The sequence below is a fragment of the Dipteris shenzhenensis genome, chromosome 32 (genome assembly GCF_047967505.1).
Source record: "Dipteris shenzhenensis isolate YYH24624 ecotype China chromosome 32, Dip_SZ_1.0, whole genome shotgun sequence".
NCBI classification, from domain to species: domain Eukaryota; kingdom Viridiplantae; phylum Streptophyta; class Polypodiopsida; order Gleicheniales; family Dipteridaceae; genus Dipteris; species Dipteris shenzhenensis.
The window spans coordinates 33366274-33388945 of record NC_141627.1 but is presented as its reverse complement, the minus strand read 5'-3'; the positions used below and the strand labels follow the sequence as shown (position 1 = coordinate 33388945).

Below are 22672 nucleotides of genomic sequence, written 5' to 3'. Positions count from 1 at the left end.
CCATATGACAAGGTAGAGTGGGGCTTTTTATAAGGGACCCTTCTTCGTTTGGGATTTTCAAACGCTTGGATTAGAGGGATTTCCTCCTCCTATAGATCATCCCACGGCCAGATGCTTATCAGAGGAGTAAGGGGTGAGAGATTTCAGATTTCCAGATCAGTCCCTCGAGATGCCTTCTAGCCCAATTTTGTTTGTGCCTAAATCTATGAGTATCTTTCTTAGATCTCAAGTTGATATATTAGGGAGGCTGAGACTTTCCACAGCCTACCCATGCGTAGCTCTCTTCCCTTCCCCTTTACCCTCGTATGGACTCACCCCCCTCGCATGGTTACTGCCTTGATTGCGAGACTCATGGTTGTTCCTCACCGGCCACTTTTATGAAATATCAATATGGCGAAAGCTTCCCTAGCAACAAGCACAAACATGATATCAACGCAAGATGTAATTACTAATTCATCTCCATCGGATCAGGTGAGATTGTGTTTTGTATGTAGTTGGCTTGCAAATAAGCCATGAACTGTCTTGATCCTCTTCATCTTTGTGAGTCCTAAAGCTACGAAGCTAAATCTTATGAGACCCTTGAGGCCTTGAGGATTGGTGGTCATTCGGTACGCTCATATGGTTTTTACTTGCTCGTATGGTAGCAAATTAGGAACAACCCAGTAGCAATTTGTATGATTTAATCTGGTGACCCAATAGCTACGATGACCTAGTAGCTATTGTGATTTCTAGCATAGTTTTTAACTCTGCACTTTTGATGCAGGGAATTGTTCTACACTCTAGAATTAGAAATGGAAGAGATAAGTGCTATTGTCCTAGATGTTAGATGTGTTAACGTCATGAGTTGTTCCATTCTCGTAAGATTGAGAGCGATGGTTGATGCCTCTCAATTCTATGAATTTGCTAAGGTGCCAAATATAATTGTGTTTTCTGCCTCCATCGCTTGGCTGTCCAAAATGTCGTGCAACGTCTCTTGAATTATGCGGAGTCAAGCAGTTCTGCCCTGGAATTATATGGGAGCTACCATTGACATTAGCTCATTAGGAAGCTCATTCACTATGACTGCTCGTTTTCGTAGCCCATTTACTATCGTTTCTCCCTCCCAAGACTTGGATATATTCAATGGATTTTGGATTAGTGATGAGGATACTCCGAACTGGGGAGCTGGTAGTGGTTTTACTTGGATTCAGAAGGGTGTCATTATCAGAGGTTTCTCTCCATCACAGTAGGTTGCTCCCATTTTGGGGAGTATCAAGAAAAAGCCCCTCTTTTGGAGTTCTGCCAAACTTAATCTTGCTTCTAGGATGGTGGTTGTCAACCAATTCTGCTGGTCACAACATGGTTTGGCTGCTCTTGTTGGTGCCACTTTAGGTATTGCATTGCTCAGCTTAAGAGGTCTATAAGGAATTTTCTACGGATTGGACTAGATGATACAACAAATGCTTTAGCTAGGAGGCTTGGGAGACTTTGATCCTTCCCACAAGGGAAGGAATCTCAATATCATAGATCTAGACTTGCAGTGCAGGACCTTGCTTGGAAGATTGTGGTAAGGGGACTTTTGCCTAGGCAAGAGCCATGAAAAAATTTCTCGATTTGCTGCATACGGTCCTGTACACCTTCTCCGGATGGAGACTGGATGGATAGTACCAGATGGATCTTTATTTCAGCCCATCTCAGATCTCCCTCTTCTTCTCTTATGGCTGCTATTCTGAAAGCTTGTGCCAGCTTCAGGAGTACTCTATGGAGAATCCCCCCTCCTCTGTAGAAGAGATTGACTGGCAGCCGAATGATAGCATACTTGATCAGCATGGTAGACCACTTGGCACTTCTCATTATATGGAGTGGTCTAGATGGGAGAGAGGTCTTATCACTTCTGTGGGATCTTGGAAAGATTTCACAAAACTTCCAGAGGATCGTAAAGTACAATTGGTAATTCACGTGAGAGAAAGTACAATTGGTAAGTCACCTTAGAGAAAGTACAGGGAGAATTCAGAAAATTGATGCAACCATACCCATGGATTGGGTTGACACGGATGACAGGCCTATTTCTTACTCTACTTCGATGGGGGCTTTCACGGCAGGTGTTCCAATTTAGGTCATAGCACTACGACAGTCAGATGAGGGTGCATTGATCTTTGATGTTGAGACAAGAGGCAAGCTGTCTTGATCTACTCATGATATCCTATTGGGAGTTCCTTTTCAGCCTATAAAGATTTTAGGTTATTTGGAGCACAGTTCGGATTTACAATGGTACCTATACTCGGATCCACTCCTCCTGTCTTTGGGCTCATGGAGGATTCGGCTATACGGAGGAGTTCCCATAAAGCTTTAATAGTGGGATCCCAGATAGTGGGAGTGGATTGATGCAGGGCACCGAGAGAAGAGCATTCCCTTGTTTCATTACACAGTCAGTAATTCCAAGAGATTTCAGCCTAGGTGTAATGGATGGAGACCCTCCAACATTCCACATTGGGAGAATTTTCAGATTTCTGCTAATCTACGAAAAGCTCTTTGGAGGAGACTTTGAAAATCCCTCAAGAATGGGAAATCACTCTTTTCTTTTGGCTTTCTATTCATAGAGGATTGCATTGAACTCATGGTCCAGGTTGGGAGGACTCTACTTGTTCTCGATGATGTTCTGCTGTGGAGTCTATTCAGCATTGTCTGTGGGATTGTCAAAGCACGAGGATCATTTGGAATTGCTAGGATTTTCAGTATGTTTTCTCCATTCCCTTTCTTTATAACCTGGGGATCAGTAGCCCTATTCTCTCTTTCAAGGCCTATGAGAGGCATGACTCTCTCGATATGACGACATTTAGTGGAGTCGTACTCTCTAGATGATGTTCACTTCTCACACTTCAGGCCCGGGCATGCATCGTTGGATTCTTCTTGGGAGATACTTGCGAGCATTTCAGCACGGCATATTTTGAGAGCCAGATGCACAGAAGCCTTAGATGGATCCTAGGTCCACCCTTCTCACAATTTGGCCATTATATGGATAGATACTAACGGCCATTTGGATGAGGACCTCACAAGCAACTTCTACTAGGAGGGATACATTCCTTAGGGAATGGAGGGGCTCCCCGTTTTTTGCACAGTTCATTGCAGGATTGAGATGGCACTTTCAGCCTCGGGCTTAATTTATTTCTTGTTCACTCTAAGGAGATTTTTATTGGCCCCTTTTCACACTTCAGGCCCGCCGGGCATGCATCCATGGATTCTTCTTGGGAGATACTTGCGAGTATTTCATCATGGCATATCTGGAGAGCCAGAGCTCTCGCTGGTTTTGTTCATACTTAATAGAAGTCCTTTTCTTAATATATTTGCCTATAACTATCACAATCTATGGCCCAGTGGAAAGGCCTTAAAACGCACTATAACCATCCTTAAAATAGCTAACCTTTAAGCACCACTATTGCATAGTGGAAGGCCACCCTTAACATCGTACGTCCCACCAGTGCTACCATTTGAATAAGTTTTTGTTACATCTAGGGGCACACACATTGAATGACCTTTAATCAGTTCATTGCTGACCCAAGGGTCTTTGTGTCAAATGTATCTGACATTGGTTGTCCATGCATGCAGGTTGCTCATGTGTGCACATGTGCATGCATGCATGTGGGTGTGCTGTGTTGGGGTTGGTTTGGGGGGTGCAGAAATTGTGCAAACATCATAATTTTGAATCTAATTTTATATTTTTGCTGAATCTTTATCCTTTACTTCTTGTGAATGCCAACTGAAGAATTAAGCCTTTTGCTTCATAAATTAACAAAGACTAAAGATGGAAATGGACAGAACATGACGTTACAAAAGCCATGTCCTGGCTGCTTATTTGTGCGAAACATAGACCTTTGACTTTGAAGAAAGATAGTTATAAGAGAAGAGGGATGTCTAAATTTTGTCGGGACAAAGGTAATAGCTTAATACAAACTTATAAATTGAGATTGCTTATGGATATTTTGATTATTTCACTGGCTCTGTCTTAGCTTCTAGTGGAGAATGACAAATTGACGGCTTGGTCATGTGCTTCTCTTACGTGATGGACTGAATTCGACTTGAATTTTGGACAATGGTTGTATATTTGATAATTGTGACTGCTATTTCTGCTTCTCGAGTGCAGAGTGCTGCTAAAGAAATTTCTGATTCCATCCTTTTTCAAACAAGTAACGGTGCTTTTAATATCATCCTTTTCTGTGGATCTTCTGCCTGCTAAGGGAGATCATTTTTGTTTTGTTAAGGTGTCTGCACTATTGCTACTATCCCAACAGGAAGAGAGGTATATTTTAGAGGAAAACACAACTGCTGCAATGGAGTATCAAATATCAGAGCTGAATCAACAATTAGCACAGGTTCTTTACATTCATTGAAAATGCTTATATGATTGTGCTTACTGTTCCTATGTATCATTATCATGAAACCTTATGAAATGTCGTAGCTCTCCAGGTGACAAAGGAAAAGGTGAAAGCTCTTATGGAGCTTGCATACCTTCGTGAGGAACTTAAAACGTTTCAAGAGCGAGAAAGGTGAATGAGAATCTGAGCCACTCATTTTTATTTGAATTCATGACTTAACAGTGAGGGAAATTTTTTAATTCAGTCACTTTTGTCCTCAGGGAGCTGAACCATATGCTTCAGCAACGACATGGCACGAGTATCAGCAGTCGGTTGCTCCCTGCACTTTGGATGGATGGTGCTCTTCCAGAAGATTTAAAAAATGCAACAGACTATAATACATACCATCCTACTAGGAGAAAGATGTCCCCCAGGCAATATCTGACAAATTGGTTGAGAGGATTAAACTTCATTAGCACCACATCCAGTGGTCAGTCTTTTGTTTCAATGGTGAACAAGGAAGATGCTCTTGGTATAGCCAGGTGTGGTAGATCAATGAACAGGTTCAGAACACATTTTATATTTTTCAGTTGCATATACAGATCTTCGATATCATCATCTATTAAGGACTGGTCTTTCTTGTGAAGGGTACCAGTTCAAAATGCAAGTCTTCGGGATATGGTGTCAAGCTTGCAACAGCTCTGCAGTTCCACCAAACAACTTCGTCTGACAATAGCCAAAGTATGAAATATCACTTTTGACTCTCTCTCTCCCCCTGGCATGATGGTGTATTTTCTTGGCATTGTATGCATGACCAAGGTAGTCATCCATCTGTTGTGTTCAAAGACATGCCGAGTATTTAATTGAGACCACTGCTGAAAGGTTCAAATAAGCATACAGTATCTGAACTCTTGCCTGAAAAGATGGTAAGGAAAATAAAGGCAGGATCCATACATCGTTGGACATCTTTAGTACAAAAGTAGTTATGGTTGCTGAAGACAAGTTTTGGCTGAGAGGTTAAATATGATAGATAAAAGTAGGCAGTGGTTTTACACTAATCATAAGTTAGGCAACATAACTATGCCTTGAAGGTACAACAATCTGGATTGATCCTATAGAAGTCACATGGGACTTTCTTTTCCAAAGAAAAGAACATTCTTTTCTTAGTGACACGGACATCAAGGAAATACAACTCCCCAATGAATGGTATAAATTTTCTGAAGTCTACCATGGCCTGCCTATACTGTGACTTGGCCTCTTGCATGGCCTGAATCTCTGCTCTCGCAATCTGCAACCTCTCCACCACCCAAGTACTCCTTGGCACTCTCTCCTCCAATCTTTGTAGAGCTACCAAGTCCTCCATAAGTGCCCCTCTTCTGGTCTCTATCTCACCACGGAGGAGTGCACTGATCTCTTTTAAGCACTGGTCTAGGGCTTAAGCTGTTGATCCCCTCTTAAAGGGTCTCGATCAAGATATCCATGATGGGATCTCTGAGATAATCCTCAAGGAATTAAAAGTATGGAATCAAGGCTCCCGTCTCTGCTGCTCCTAAAGAATGACCTGTGTAGGAGAATGATAGGAAAAAATAGTACTCAAAACAATGGTGGTCATCCCTCCTCTGTTGTGTGCCCACTAGCGTCGACAACCTGCGGGCATCCAACTGTCTAGAGAAGAGGAGAGATTTTGGTGAGCAGCTAAATTCAGCCAGATACCAGGGATCCAGTCCTTTCACATGTAAATGAGCTTCTCCCTACTCCTCCTCTAAGAATGTCTGTCTCTTCTCCTCGCCTCCTGTCATCTGAAGTCTAGCATATTGAAGTCACCTCATATACACCAGTGATCAGCGACTAGAAGAGTTTGACAGATGATGGTCCCAAAGTCCGTCCTACCTATTGCCTCACTAGGGGAGATTAATGGACGAAAGTCCTACTGTAGCCTTTATAATCGTCATTGTAACCTAGAGTGCTCTGCCTGGCACAATGATGCCCCAATCCTATATGACATTTGTCCAAGGCTCTACAATGTAGATGCAAATGGCTGCTCCCTCTCCTATTGTGGGAGCCTAAGAAGTCCTACTCTGTCCTCAAAGAATCCTCCCACACGTGGTTGTACTAGAAAACGATGGTGCTCCTGCAGGAATAAGAAATCTATGTCCCCTCCCACCAACACTCTCTGAAGCTTTTCTCCTGATGATTCCAAAAGACAATCCTTCTGAAAGGGGACCGAGTCTAATAGATATGCATGGCTCAGGGGTCCCCCCTGCACCTACTAGGTCTGGTACCATAACTAACCCTGGTCTACGCCTATATCGGGTCCTGGCCCTTGAGGAGGCAAGGAAGGAGCTGACAAGGAGCTTATGAGCTCATCCTGAAGTCAAAACTGAGCTTGCGTTGTTCCCTTCTACCCCAAAGCCAAAGTTGAGCACATCTATTAACAAGGAGCTCAAACTGAATTGCCCGTTTGAAGTATTCTAATGAGACAACAACTCTCTGCTCATAGCACTCGCTGTCTTCTTTTTTTTTTTTCAGAAAGAATTCGCTGTCTATAGAGTTACCCATCGCATGAAGTTCATAGCCTGCTGCCAGCAACACAAAGTTACTGATTTACGGCATGCCTTTGTTCTCATCTGCATGCGCAGGTACCTGTCACCATCATTGCCTGTTTCTAGTAATGCAGGAGCAGCCCAACTTGTAGCTTCTTCAGCTTGACTTGCAATATAGCCTGCACTGTCACCTCTTGTTCTGACAAGTCGTCGTCCACACTCAGCAACATCACATACAGTCTACCTCAGCAAACACTAATCAGCAGATGACATGGTAGGTCTGACGGGGCATATCCACATGGCAGGTGACACATGGAAGGTGATGCGGCAAAGCACTCCTAGAGTTAACATAACCTAATCGGGATTAGCTAATGTTACGCTCTAGCCGAGGTAGCATGACCTCGGAAGAATCAGTCGACATTTCCCTTAAGGATCTACGTTGGTAATATATTTGTTTGCGCTTCATGTAAATGATCGGGAGGGAATTAATGTCAAGGTCCTAGGTGAGGGCTGATAGCACCAGACTAGGTGGATCTAAGGCCAAGGGCCTAATGCAAGCAATGTGCCTAGGGGCAAAGGAAATTAAAGTATCCCATGAGAGGGGTGAAAAGATGCATTAGGAAAGGCCCTATGATGATGACATGTGGCATCTAGATCCATCTAGGGAGATGGGGCTTGCTGGAGTTAGTGAGAGAAGGAGAATGAACCTTCACGTGATTTTTTCTGATTTCGATTTCTCTGAGAGCTCTCACGCTCTAGCAAGGATTTGGCTTGGAGGATATTCTGTGGTGCTACTCCCGTGATCTGCTGTAGTAAGTAGGAAGTTCTTATCATTTGGTATCAGAGCAGGTTAGCGTTCAGGCTGGACGAAGGGAGCGCAGACGAAGGATTAGTGATGGTTAGCTCACAGGCTGGACGAAGGGAGCGCAGACGAAGGATTACTTCGTGGAAAGAACGTGAGACCAGCGGTCGACGAAAAGCAGATAGAGAGTTAGATAATGATCGTATCAATTGCTCGGTCAAGGCTGTGATGACGAACATTAGGGCCTGGGAACGGTGGCACGTGAAAGAGAGGAGTCGCGTATGAAGGAAGCGCAGGGCTGGAATTGTTGGCATATGCAAGTATCCATGGGCTGATGGGCAGCTAGCGTGGGCTCTCGGACAAAGCTCTCAGCTATCTATTGCAGTGCAACCGATTCGACGATTCAGAGCAAGGGCGGAGATTATAGGTGGCTCTGTTGTGCGGACTTCCGTTGACGGAGGCAAGAGAGGGGTAAATTATCATTTGGGACTACGTCTGAATGACCTGGGAAATTAGAGAAGGCGTGGTGCTCGACGACGATACGTGATCGACGAAATACATGGTGGCTCGACGGGCGAATTTTTAAATCTCAGCATCGAAGCAGCTCACTCCTACGCGAACCAGCGGAAGAACAGATTGCCAAAGGGCGGCTACTCTACAACTGGAACCTCCTGATCGCTATGAGGCTACATGGTTCACCAAGGGCACCATAGAGTGGGTTTGCTGAGAGTGATGAACAGTAGGACCAGGGAGCGATGTTGGATGGCAAATGGTGGGAAGCTGTGAATTTTCATCCGTGAATAGCCAAGAAGAAGGCACAGATTACCTTCACGTAGGCGCACGTTTCGACATTTGATGAAAGCACAGATTACCTTCACGTAGGAGCCCGAACTCGAAATACATGGAGATTCCAGGGAGCAGTTCTTTTCCTCTTCACTACAAATTTTCAATTTGCAGTTTATTATTCCTGTACAGCAGAGTTTATAGTTGATTTATTCCTGTGCAGCAGAAGGGAATCTGAAGTGGAAAAAGAAAATTTGTGGACAGTCTTTGAGACTATGCTTGTGCATATGCCTGTGTGCTTCAGTCAGAGTTGATTTGCAGGAATTTCCCTAGTATAGGGAATTGTGTCAGTTTGTAAATATAGTGTTCTAGCGGTGTTTATTTATTTTATTTAAAAAAAGCAAAACACCCATTGACCTGAATGGAAGCAGAAGAAGGAGCTTTCAGGATGGACCCTGTAGAGTCAGGAGTCTGGCCGACCCAGCAGGTGTCGCGCCCAGTAGTTCACACCTTATCTGGCAGGATTGCATTACTTGAGGATGCCTTGAAGCAGTTATTAGCGCAACAGTTACAGGCAAATGCAGGGCAGTCTGAACTTAGAAGAGTAATACACAGTATGTCTGCCAGACCTTCTCGAGATGAGAAAGGAAAGGCTCCAATGGAACCGGAGAATAGTGTCCATACGGTTGAGCCTAGGAAGGCTAAAGTACCTAATATTGCCAACTATAGGCCGGAAAAGTATTCTGGTCGGATGAATGACCATAGTTCTGATGTCATGAGACCTGGTTACACAAATGGGACGAGGCGTTCGCCATTTGTGAAATCAGAAATGATATCAAAATGATCCGCGAGGCCACCCACATGTTTAGTGAGGCAACGGATCGGTGGTGGATTAAACAACAGAAAGATGGTATTGCATCCACTACCTGGGAGGGGTTTAAAAGGGAATTTAGGAAACACTTCTTACCTCCTGACGAAGCATCCCAAGCTTGGGATCAGTATAGAAACCTTCGTCAGAGAAATTTGTCAGTGGCAGAATACACTGATAAGTTTCGAGAGAGCGTAATGAAGGTTGATGAACCCCTACCTCAATCAATCCAAGTGAAAGATTTCATATTTGGATTGAATGATCGGATTAAAATGGAAGTTCGGGCTAAGTATGCGAACACGTTGGATGATGCAATAGCCATAGCCCTGAACTATGAAGATGCCAAGGGCAGCAGGCCAAGTGGGTTTGCGGAGATTGGAACCCAGTATGGGTACCAGAAGAAATCTGGGTTTAAGAAGAAGTGGATTAGTAAAAGGAATGGTTCTCAGCCGAGTGGTCAAGCCAAGCAGGCGAAACCGGCTGAAACTCCTAAATCAAGTACCACCATTGGAGTGAAGAGGAAAGTAACACCAATGGTAGCCGGGGCTTGGTCAAAGTCTCCCTTAAACCCAGAGCAAAGAGAAAAAGCGAGGAGAGAAGGCTTGTGTTTTGGTTGCCTTCAGCCTCATCAGTGGAAGGACTGTCCACGAAATAAGGATCGTCGGATGGCTGAGATTTTAGTCTCAGAATGCGACGTGGAAATGGAGGGAAGTCCCAGAGCAGAACAGATGCAGATTTAGCTAGCGAGATCTTCTCAGAGGTCAGTACCTTGTTTGTTATGTGTGTCTGTTGCTAAGCTAGTAACAAGTACACCTGATAACATCCTATCTAGGCCCGCAGCAACGGGGTATACAGCCTTTAATGATACGGAGTTAATTAAGATGAAAGGGCAAGTAGCCAATCATGATGTCATTGTGTTGTTTGACTCGGTGTCAACACACAATGTGATTAACTCCAAGCTCGTGAAAAGGCTGAAGTTAAAGACTAACCCATCTGACTATGCGTATACAGTTAAGATGGCAGATGGAAGTTCAACTGAAGTATGGGACCAAAGGGTTACCCAGTTGGAGCTTCATATTCAAGACTATGCTGAGAAGCTTGATTTTGAAATGACTAAGCTTGCTCATGCAGATATAGCTCTGGGTATGGCGTGGCATTCTAGGAAGAATCCAGCCATTGATTGGAAAAAGCACGTATATCAATTCAAGATGAATGATGTGCTTTATGTTTTACGAGGTGAAAAAGATATACCTCAGGGACCGTTGGTTTCCGTGATGGAAATCCGAAAAGCTCAAGAAGAGTTTTTATTCCTTTGTACAGCATCGGTAGAGCCGGTTGATGATTCTTCGGCTAGCACTGATGTTGCGCAAAGTGGTGAGATGGCCAAGCTGGCTAATCTAATAGAAGAGGAGTTCTCTGAATGTTTTAGGGATGAGTAATATTATGGGTTATCTCCAGAGCGGAATGTTCAGCATAAAATTGAACTGATCCCGGGGGCAGAACCTGTAAATAGACCTCCCTATAGAATGAGTTTTACTGAAGAGGCGGAGGTGCGAAGACAACTGGAAGAATACCTCAAGTTGGGGCAGATTCAACCAAGTTTCTCACCTTTTGCTTCGCCAGTGATATTAAAGAAGAAAAAGGATGATACGTTTCGCCTCTCTGTATAGATTACAGAGCATTGAATAATATCACTGTTAAGCATAGGTATCCGATGGCTCGGATTGATGATTTGCTAGATGCATTACATGGAGCCGTGATTTTCAGCAAGATAGATCTTAAGTGTGGCTACCATCAGATCCGGATTAGAGCTGAGGATGTGCATAAAACCGCTTTCAGAAGCAGGTTTGGTCATTATGAGTTTTTGGTAATGCCCTTTGGACTTACCAATGCTCCAGCTACATTCGTCATGCTTATGAACGATTTACTACGTCCGTATATCGGAAAGTTTGTAGTACATTTTATTGACGATATTTTGGTATTCAGTAAAAGTATTACTGAGCATCGCGAACACTTAAGAATAGTGTTTAGTACTTTGAGGAAAGCCAATCTTTATGTAAATAAAAAGAAAACTATACTGTGTATGGTTAGACTTGAATATTTAGGATTCATAATTACTCCAGAGGGGGTAGAAATGGATCCAAAGAAAGTGGCTGCGATACTAACTTGGCCAGTCCCTCAGAGTCTGACCGCTTTTGCGATCATTCTTGGGATTTGTCCAATTTTATCGAAGGCATATCAAAGGATATTCCGAAATAGTATCGCCATTGACTGATTTGACCTCAGATAAAGTACCTTTTATATGGGGACAAAATCAACAAGAAAGTTTTAACACCATAAAAGAAGCTGTGGTCACAAGACCGGCGTTAAAAATAGTTGATCCCCAGAAACCGTTGTTCCTGGAAACCGATGCAAGTGGCATTGCGGTAGGAGCAGTTCTCCTTCAAGAGGGAAGGCCAGTAGCCTTTGAAAGCAAGAAGCTTTCTCTCTCTCAAAGGAATTGGATGAATTGGAGTTGTATGCTGTTATCCATGCTTTGAAAACATGGAGGCATTATTTGTATGGTTCAGAGTTTTATGTGGATGTGAATCATGATACTCTGAAACATTTTTATAAACAACCTGACTTGAGGGGCCGCCAAGCTAGGTGGGCAGAGCTCATGCAGGAGTTTAATTTGACGATTCGGTACCGAAGAGGGAAGGATAATAAGGTTGCTGATGCGTTGTCTCGCATTATGCACAATATGAGTTTTACGGTATTAGAGAGTGCTCTAATGACCGAGATTAGAGAAACTCAAAAGGTGGACGAGTTTGTCCAGAGCTTATGGCCTAAAGCTCATGTGTTTAGGCCCGGGGAAGAAAAGGATGACCTGGCATCCAGAAAAGGCCAAACATATGCAAGATATACCATAAGGGATGGTATGCTGAAAAGAAATGGCAAGGTTGTAGTACCTAGTCAGAATGATCTCAGGCAGAGAGTCATTCGACAGTGCCATGATAGCCCATGTGCGGGACATCCAGGAGTCGAGAAGACATATGATCTCGTGAAGCGAGATTTCTTTTGGCCAAAATCCCACCATGAATTTTTCTAGCCAAAAGAAGAGAGTGATTTTTCTATTCTGGTGGGATTTCCAGAGTCTCTGCCAAAAAAATTTCTGCAAGTCAGCAGGAATCTGAAAGTTCTTCCAATGATGAGCTCTACAGATGGATCTTTACTTCAGCCCATCTCAAATCTCCCCTTCCCCTCTCATGGCTGCTATTCTGAAAGCTTGGGGCTGCTTCAGAAACACTCTTCGCATAGTTTCACCCACCTCTCGTGAAGAAATTCATAGGCAGCCAATCGTGTGGAATGACTCGATCTTGGATGACCATGGCAGGCCAGTTGGAGTGTCACATTATATGCAGTGGTCAAGATGGGAGAGGGGACCTGCTTCTATAGTAGGCGCTTGGCAGGCCTTTATGAGACTTCCAGAGGATCAGAGACTTATACCATTGGCCACCTCAGAGGGAGTGCAGTCAGGATACAGCAGATACAGGCAGCCATTCCGCCAGAGTGGATTGAGACAGATGACATGCCGATCACAGAGCCCACTTGGTGGGGAGCGTTTTCAGGGATGGGCATTCCATTACAGATTATTGCCCTACAGGATGCACATGAGGATACCGTAGTCTTTGATGTTCAGTCAGGAGGCAGACTTATCAGGTCTTCTAATGATATTCTTTTGGAGGTTGCCTTTCAGTCTGTCAGGATTGCAGGTTTAGGTTCTTGCAGTGGGACCTAGGGGAGTGGGAATGGATTGATGAGGGGCACCGAGAGAAGAGCTTCCCCTTGTTTTGCTATACAGTTAGAAATGCCCGGAGGTTTCAGCTCAGCAGTAGAGGTTGGAGGCCCTCCAGAGCATCTCGTTGGGATAGTTTTGAGATTTCCGCAGTTGTGCGGAAAAACTTTTGGCGTAAGCTCTGGAAATCCCTCAGGAATAGAAAGATTACTCTTTTCTTTTGGATTTCTATTCATGGAGGGATTGCAGTGAACCTGTGGAGATCCAAAGTGGGTGACAAGAGTGTTCATGGTGAAATCAGGTACCAAAGTTGTCACCAGTGACGAGTGATCATGGTGAAACGGGGTGACAAGGTTGTCACTGTGAAGACCTTGTCACCCCGTTTCACCATGAACACTCTTGTCAACCACTCCATCCCCTTTCACCCTGTTCACACACCCTTCACTCTTGCTCACCCTGGTTATCACAATGACAACCTTGTCACCCCCTTTCAACCATGATCACTCTTGTCACTTGGTCATCCCAATGACAACCTCGTCACTTGGTCATCCCTGTGACAACCTCGTCACTTGGTCATCTCAGTGACAACCTTGTCACCTCGTCATTCCAGTGACAACCTTGTGACCCCCTTTTGCCATGATCAACTTAGTCACACCCTTCTCAATTGGTCATCCTGGCGACACCCTTGTCACTCTCCATAACGCAGTGACCACCTGTCAAGTCTTCGAACAACTCTTGCTATTTTTAGCGATACTTGCTAAAATTGGCGAGCTCTCGCTATGTTTAGCAATCTCTAGCTAATTTGGGATAAAGTTGGCTATTTTTATCAAGCCTAACACATATTCAGCTACTTCACTATTTTTAGCTCACCCCCCTCTATTTCAGCCACCACGCGCGGTTTTAATACCATTTGGCAGCCCACGTGCATCCCTATCATCATCTTTTTCCCCTCGGCCACCCTCTCCCTTCCTACCCGCTCCCTTTGCTCTACTCTCTCCCATTGCGCAACTCTCCCCCTTGCTTCACCCTCTTCCCTACCCTTGCACCACCCTCCCCCTTGCTTCACCCTCTTCCCTCCCCTTGCTCCACCTCCCTTCATACCCGCCCCTTGCTCCACCCTCTTCCCTCCCCTTGCGCCAACCTCCCTATCCTACGCACCTCCCCCCCTCTCTCCCTCTCAGCCTTCCCTCTCCTCTCCCGTCTCTTCTACGCACACCCTCCACCCTCTCTGCCTCCTCCCCTCCCTCGCCTCTCCCTATTCGACTCCCTCCCCTCCCTCCCTCTCCTATGCACACCACCCCTATCACCTCTCGGCCTCCTCTCCCCTCCCTCACCTCTTCTACGCATCCCCCTTGCCATTTGGCCTCCCTCCTCTCCCTCGCCTCTCCTACAGAGGGATCCCCTGCCCTCCCTCCCCTCTCCTACGCACCCCCCTCTCACTCTCTCGGCCTCCCCTTCCCTCCCCTCCCCTCTCCTACACCTTCCCTCCTCTCACCCCTCTTGTGCATCTCTTAGTCGTCCCTTCACACCTCCTCCTCACCTATCCTACCTCCTCCTAACCTTTCGTACGCCACTCCCTCTCAGCTTAGGAAGGTTCATCCCACAATATCGTCCGAAGTACAAGCCTCGTCTACCGAAGGATAACCAATTCACTTCCTTCTACGCCATGAGTTCCAAGGCTCATCTTGATCCCGCACCCAGGTATTCTCCTCTCCCCACGCAGGTTTCCCAAGGCACGACTTTCAAGAACTCCCCCAGAGACATTCCATGTCCAAAACGACCTCGAGTAGATGCTAGATGAGATATCACAGTGATTTCGAATGAGAATCATGTCCATCCATCACAGAGGAAGCTTCACCCGTCTCATCTCGCAATGCTTTTGCATCCAGTTCGGATCACGGTGGTTCGGACTATACTCCTCTAATAGGATCATATGGCCTCAACAACATCTCCCCTTCTCGCCCCACGTCAACCTATTCCAGGGTGAAGGTGACCTGCAAACTCCTGCTTGATCCCAATCTCTCACTCTCATCCGTTTTATCCTCCTCAAAGATTGAGGAATTAAATCTCCCACTCTTCCAGCTTACTTCTCTACTCTCCATCCTCTGCATCATCTCCTGCCTCTCGTCCTCCATCCCCTACTCTGCATCCCTCCCCTATGGCATCCCGCACTCCTTCCACTACTGGGGTGTCTCAACAGGTGATCGATGTTCTAGATACTCCTCCAGTAAGGTGAAGGGGCGAGGTGATACCAATTCTCATAGCGCAATCAAAATCAGAGATGATTGTACAGCCATTGTGCGTCCCTTCTTCTATATGTACAATCACGGATCCCATCGTCGCCTCCTCCATTCATGATGGTTCTTCAGCACCTGTGACATCCTCAGAGGACTAGCTTGTTCCACTTTCCCTTCCACTCGTGGAGTCTATGGACGTACTATCCCCCTACAAGGCACCACTGTCTCAGGCATCTAGTGGATTTGATATTTGGCGTTGGGCCTCCAATCTGAAGGTGCATAGTGGAGAAGAAGAGAGAGAGAGAGGGTAGGCTAGGGAGAGAGATAATGATACTCAAAGAGAGACATAATGAAATGGAAATGAAATAGCAAGAGCAATGAACAAAATGAAAGTATTCACATGTAGACCAAAGAGCTTGTAGGCTTGATACTTGATTGATGTGACAAGTGACAAGTACAGCTCTTATATAGAGCACACACATATATGAGTACCAATGCATATGGGATAATTCCCAATGTCACACGTGGCATTTATAGGACACACTAGACTAGAACCCACACTAGAACTTGCCAATACATGGCTCCCACAGTACATCCCCCTCTTGACTCCAGGGACTAACTAGGAACATGGAGACACACACCATAAATGTAAAAGACATACATCATTTTAGGAGGACTATCCAAGGCAGAGAACCTTTATTGACTCAACACACATCATTTATTCCATTCATTTTTGGGAAACAACCCAGGGGCAGAGTACCAAAATATTCCTAGCCATTATCTATTATTTCAGATAGATCATGCAAAACAATAGATATAGCTCGTCGGTCATGTCTAGTAGATGTGGCATAAATATTCTCGAACTTTGCTTTGATTTCCGTGGCTGAAGCAGTGAGGTCAAAGTGACGAAGTAATTTGTTATCCAACCTCATACCGATGGGAGCCATTGCTTTCTCCCTAGATGATATGACTTCTCCAGGAGGACGAGGCTCCATGGTATCAAATCAATCTGAGGTAGTGAAGCGGTGGACTAGTAGCTCCCATAGGTAGAAATCCCACGGGCAGAAGTGGCCGATGGAGTAGCAAATCGGGGGCATCAATCGAGGCAGTAGGCAGCTGCAAATGGTACTTCAATTGAAGGCAAAGGGCAGCTGCAAATGACGCAGTAGATGGGCAGTCCGTACAGAAATTAGCAGCAGGTTTGGGTGCACATCCCGAGGGCAGAAGCTGCTGCAAATGGTGCGATAATCGAGTCTGGAGCAGCTACTGTTAGCGGCAGTCCCAAGGCTGATGGCAAGGGCAGGAGCATGAGCAGCAGTCCTGAGGGTAGCAGCTCCAAGGCGGACGGGCAGGTACGGCTGTATGGACAGCTTGGCAAAAGGGTACGGAGGGCTGGTATGGCAGATCAGCAAGCCTGTTGTACGGTGCACCAGTCCGTACAGTCTGTGCGGCTGTACGGCTGGCTGTACGACTGATTCGAAGCTGGCTAAAGGAGCAGTCGATGGCGAGGTATAGGTCCGGGCTGAAGGGGTAGCTGATGGCAAGGAACCATGGCGAAGCTAAGGGAAGGCAGACTCTCCTGGTGCTAGCAATAGTACCATAAAAATCACTACTATCACCAGCAAATGAGATACTTAAATCTATTAAAGATCATGTGCGAGACCTCCTCTGCATACAAGACATTTGGAATCATGATACTAGCATAACGGCACCTCACAAAGGGCTCAAACATCATTAGAACCACCGGATCCACCTCTATCTAATGCCCAATCATCAACCTACAATTTGTCAATCCGTGGATGGATGGGCATATGCAGCCTTCTAATTGCCACGAGAACAAGAGTGAATGAGACAGAGTCTGAAAGGCATAATTTGACCAAGTATCTTTGGTTCAGTTCAGCACTGCCTTTGGGAGTGCACATAGGCGAGGACGATTTGGAAGGGTGTTGCTAGGATACTTTGCATTTTTCATAGAGCACCCTTCTTCTTGACCTGGGGATCAGTTGCTTGGTTGTCACTCATTGGTCCACAGGCTTTCTTCGAGGGACATGACACGGATACAGCTTTCTTTGTTCGATGATACCTTGTGGAGTCATGCTCCCTCCGGGATGTTCCGTTTACTCCATTCAGAGCTCCCCACGCTTCTGTAGACACATCTTGGGAGATTCTGGCTAGTTTCACAGCATGGCATATTTGGAGCGCCAGATGCACAGAGGCTTTGGAGGACTCCTAAGTTCACCCTTCTCAGACTATGGCCAGTATCTGGGCAGATACCATACACACTTTGATGGCCATTTGGGCGAACATACAGGGAACCTCCAGGACTACTACTGCTAGGAGGGTTGCTTTTCTCAGAGTCTGGAGGGGTTCTACTTTCTTCTCTGACTCTTCTTCAAGGATGAGGTGGCATTTTCAGCCGCCACCTGGGATTTTTGTTTGCTCATTCTGAGCTGTTTTTTTTCTCGTGCTTAACATGATGTACTCCCGCACTTCAGCTTGCTATGCGGTTTTTATTCATACTTAATGAAGTACTTTTCTTGGAAAAAAAAAAACTTGAAAAGGAAGGCATCCCAAGCTACTCTCTCCAATGAGTGAATACCATCTTCTGTTCCTCTCTTTTCATCTAAAGGCAACTCCATCATGTTGAAGTCTCCTCCAATAATCCATGAGTCTACAATGGGGGTCCAAGAGCACAGTTCCTTCCAGAAAAGGACATGATCCCCTATGTTGTTGGGGGCATAAAGGTTGAGGAGACCAACCTTACATCCCCCAATTAACGAAATGATCCACTGTGCTCTAGAGGGTATAATGATATTATTTTCAATCCCAAGGGGAAGAAAGGAATTTGAAATAGAAATGCATGTTCCCCCCTAGTGCCCACAAAGCAAGAGACCAAAAAGTATAACCTAAAAGAAGCTGACCTGACTTTGAGCAATCTCTAGCATCCATTTTGTATTCATGGATAAAAGAATGTTAATGGATCCCCTAGCTGGAGTTGATTACGAATCAGCTACATACGGCGGCAATGAGACACACCACCAGGGTCCTATATGTTCCTAACTATCCTCATCAATAGGATGTAGGGTGAAATACCTAACCTAACCTATGGTGGAAACAACTCCCTCTTGAGTAGAAGATCTCCTAGAATAACGGAGAGGAGTGAAATCCATAGGGGAAAGAGCCTCGCACCTATGGAAGAGGACACCCTGTCAATACGTATGGTGAGAAATTTTGTCTACAAAGGTAGAGGGGGGGGGGGGAGAGAGAGAGAGAGTTCCTCCTAGCCATCAACAACGATGCATGAGTGACTAAAATCCATGTCTACAAAGCTGAAAAAGAAAAAGAAGCCACACCATTCCCTCGATCACCAAAGGGAGATTGAATAGCAGAAGTGAAAGGGGGCTGCTCAGACTAAGGACCAAGGCCTGGGAAGGATCTAAAGGAACTGCATGAATGGCCTCATCAAAGTCATGATCAGGCTCCAAGGCATCACTATCCGCAACTAGAATTAGGTTATCAGGAGCCCTGATAAATGCAGAGTTCAAGACAAGAGGATCTGCAAGTGGAGGAGGAGCAACAACTCTAAGTGCCACCCAACGAGGGCCGGCCAATGCAAGGCGAGCAGCTAAAGTTGAAGGTGGTGGATGCGCAGCTGGTGCTGGATGTGTAGGAGGTGCCATAGGAACTCTCTGTCAAGGACAAAGATGGGCCGCATGAGAAGATTTCTTGGGCCTCTTATTCTTCTTTAGGCAATCTCTTGCAAAATGCCCAAAGGTCCTACAAATCTGACACCAATACACAGACTTACCGCAAGTTTGCTGAGATTTCTCCTTCCCTCAATGGAGTTTCACATTCTACAAGAAGAGTCCATGTAGACAACCAAGAGAGTGGCAATAGCCAACATTGGAGGCTCCATATCTGATAGTGGTGCACAAAGCATGGATGAAAGGCCATTTATATAGAAGTGATGCTTCCAACCCTTGTTCTGGTGGAGCTATAGTTCAGTGGTCCTTAGTCTTGAGTGTTACCTTGGACAAAACCCTCCACACACAAGTTAATATGGCACCTAGGTTAGGTACAAGCCAGTCACAATTGGTTTGGAACTTAATGTGGAGGAGGTACAGGTGTTTGGGGCCACATGCATTGATGTAGACCTATTTATGTTTCTTTCCTTTGTCAGTAAACTGCTTAGCTAATGTATCAAAAGAGGTAAGGGGATATTATTTGTTTGGCATAGAGCGTCCTTTGTTCTTGCTAATTAAGAGATGAAGAGTCTTTCAGATGCATGTGTACACAAACAAATAGACTGCAAAAATGCACACACCCAACATAGTGCATCAACTACGAGGGTCCCACACCCGCCCCATAGCCATACACAGGCCTAGAGCATCCCACAACAAAACCTGGGGGGAGTAGCTCTAAGGCCCTCACATCCACACATATATACTAGGCACATTTAGTGTACCCTTTGCATATGGGACCCTCAATTGTACAGCCATTCCTCCAAGGAGAGAGGCGCACATAGGCCTTTTTCCAATAACACTAGAGATTCTTATGCAAATCTGAATCGTATCTTCATATGGAAGACCATAAGAGGTATCGTGAAATATGGATGCTTGCTTCTTGTTAAGTAGAAGAAAAGTCATAACACATATCTTGTTTGCTTAAATTTTTCCAATGGAAAAGGAGAAGACAAGAAAGGTTATTATGTACTATGCTTAAGATAAACACTGATGTTTTAGGTGGCAACGAAATTATCGGTGGCTCAACATGAATGTTCTGTTTCCACTGCTGTGGAAATGATTGATGCTGTTATTAGAGAAGCACGACATCTAAAATTTTCATCGAGCAGTTCATTACCTGTGAGCTATTCAGACTGCAGCAGTGTTGAGTCCCCCTCTAGTGACACAGTTGAGATAGTGCCAGACTCCCTGCATGAAGAAGCAGCAAAAGTGGCAAACGATATAGTGTCCACTGTTGGAAGCGAGTTAGTGGCATTGATTCTTCTTGCTGCAGATATTCAGAGGTCTTTTTTAACTTGACAGTTTCATAAATAATTGGAGTAATCCCTTGCGACAGTTTGGGGCTTCTTCAATTATCATGTGGATTTGCGGTGCATCACTTTATCAATCTTGTATTCGATGAGAAAGATATAAATGATCATTGTTTACCACTCTCCTCTCTGACATTTTGAGGTATGTTGTGGCCATTTATCACTTGATACTGTGTATGTATATTTCCACTTTCAGTTCATTATGTTCAATGCAATCTTTTGTTGCATGCCTCCGCTGTTCTGCATGCTTCCCATTGTTGCAAAATAAACAAACTGGATAGTTCAGTCCTGTCTAGATGTTTGGTTTGGATTTACTCAGCTCTTATGGCAGAGAGAAGCAACATACTGCTTATATATATACATATTTAGCTATAAGTGATTATGTAACATCTAATTCGAGAAGAACTGTAACCTAAAAGTCAGAACTTTAGGGGAATCTCTCATTATTTCTTTTTATTTTTGCATATTTACACAACTTTTCAAAAGAGTCACGACAAACACGTTTCTTGAGCTTTTTGGGAATGCCCCTTGGAATTTAAAAAATACATAAAATACTCCAAAAATATCAAACTGGAACACAATCAGCCTGCTGCTCTTCCCCGTCGCCCTGCTGCTCCCCCTCAGCACCCCCCCCCAACCTCCCGTTTCTTCCTTGCTGCCCCTACACTGCCCTGCCTCCTCGCCTAGCTGCCTTCCTTCGCTGCTGCTACCCATCTTTTCCCCTGCTGGCTGCCATGGTGCCCTGCTTCTTCTCTTCTCGCTGCTGCATGGGTGCTGCAAGCCTGCTTGCCAGGCTCTTCTTTTGCTAACTTTCTAACTAACCCGCTATAGGCCCCCTCTCCTTCCGCTTATGCTCTCAGCCTCTCAGCCCTCCCCCGCCCTCCTCTGAGCCCCTCCCCTTTTCTTCTCAACCTCTCCCCTTCCTTCAGCTCCTCCCCTCCTCTCAGCCCCCTCTCAGCCTCTCTCCTCCCTTTCCCTCTCGGCCTCTCTCCCTTAGCCCCCACCCTCCCCCTCAGCCCCCGTCCTCAGTCTCTACAACCCTCGGACACGTGAGGGGCTCTCAGAGGAGGTATGCAGCACGATTGGGGTGAAGCAGGGTTGCCCGCTCTCTCCTACTCTCTTTGGATTATATATTGATGAGCTAGAGATGTTTGTACAGATGACAGGCGGTGTGGGCTCTACTCTCTCAGGATCCTCCATTCCTATCCTCCTGTATGCGGACGATGTGGTTCTCATTTCCTCTACTGCTCAGGGCCTCCAGGCACATATTGAGGCACTCCACAGGTTTTGCCAGGACAGGGGGTTGACCGTAAACCTTGGCAAGACCAAGGTTATGGTTTTCAACACCTCTGACCGTATTTACAGTACGGATGAGTTTTGCTTCACTTATGACGGACAGCCCATTGAGCTTGTTAGAGAGTACACTTATTTGGGGGCAGTTTTCAGGGGACCGGTCTTCACCATGACATATGCAGCACGAGATAGGATTAGTAAAGGGTATGCTTCGTTGGCTCATCTTGAGCGTCAGTGTTTTCAGTCCCACTTTCAGCATCCCGATACGAAATCCTTGCTTTTTGATACATTGGTGAGACCAGCTGCGATGTATGCAGCTCCTTTCTGGGCAGGAGACCTCGGCGTTGTAGATTGGAGACGAGTAGAGAGGTTATAGATCATCATGTTCTCTCGGCTCATTAGGGCCAAGGCTACAGTTCCGCACGAGATCATGCTAGCAGAGTTTGGAGCTACTCCCCTTGCATTGGATGCAGCGTTTCAGTCGGTCATGTATTTGCACAGGGTTAGGGAGTTTGGAGACTCAGCAGCAGGCAGAGCTCGGTTGCCATGGTTAGCACTTGCATCTTCTATGGAGTTGGCACGATCTGGGGCCCGATACTGCTGGTACTTCAGACTCACTAGGTGGCTCACATCTCTTGGACTAGACATGGATAGACTGCCTCCCTTCCGATACAGCATGGATGCCCCTCATCTCGAGTTGACTCGCCACGAGCTTAGCCAGGTCACGAGAGCAGACTTGCTGCAGCTTCATACGTATCGCACTTGGATTTATCCCACGCAGCTTCCGACGAAGATGGCCACATATCGTGACCACTTCCTTCGGATCTCAGAGGATGGGTTTGTCATTCCACCAGGCTATACAGGTATCCACATGTCCCACTCACTGAGGATTGCCCTTGGCCAGCTTAGAGTCTCTTCGCATCAGCTCGAGATAGAGGCTGGTAGGATGCGACGCATGGAGGATGGACGGCGACCAGGCCGAGA

At 45.6% G+C, this 22672-nt stretch overlaps 1 protein-coding gene across 5 annotated transcripts in view; it reads left to right on the top strand.

Annotated features, from left to right (window-relative positions):
* Positions 1-20548, top strand: part of LOC147880635 (uncharacterized) — a 159367-nt gene extending 138819 nt beyond the window's left edge. For 4 of the 5 annotated variants that reach the window (XM_087370899.1, XM_087370895.1, XM_087370897.1 and 1 more), the window contains 5 exons: positions 4239-4349; positions 4444-4523; positions 4613-4873; positions 4979-5072; positions 20085-20548. In XM_087370899.1, the coding sequence (XP_087227025.1) occupies positions 4239-4349; positions 4444-4523; positions 4613-4873; positions 4979-5072; positions 20085-20384 (846 nt within the window). In that variant the 3' untranslated portion in view covers positions 20385-20548. Of the gene's footprint in view, positions 1-4238; positions 4350-4443; positions 4524-4612; positions 4874-4978; positions 5073-6970; positions 7068-20084 lie in introns of those variants that run through there. The other variant, XM_087370900.1, reaches the window with a different exon arrangement.
* The last annotated feature ends 2124 nt before the right edge of the window (positions 20549-22672 follow it).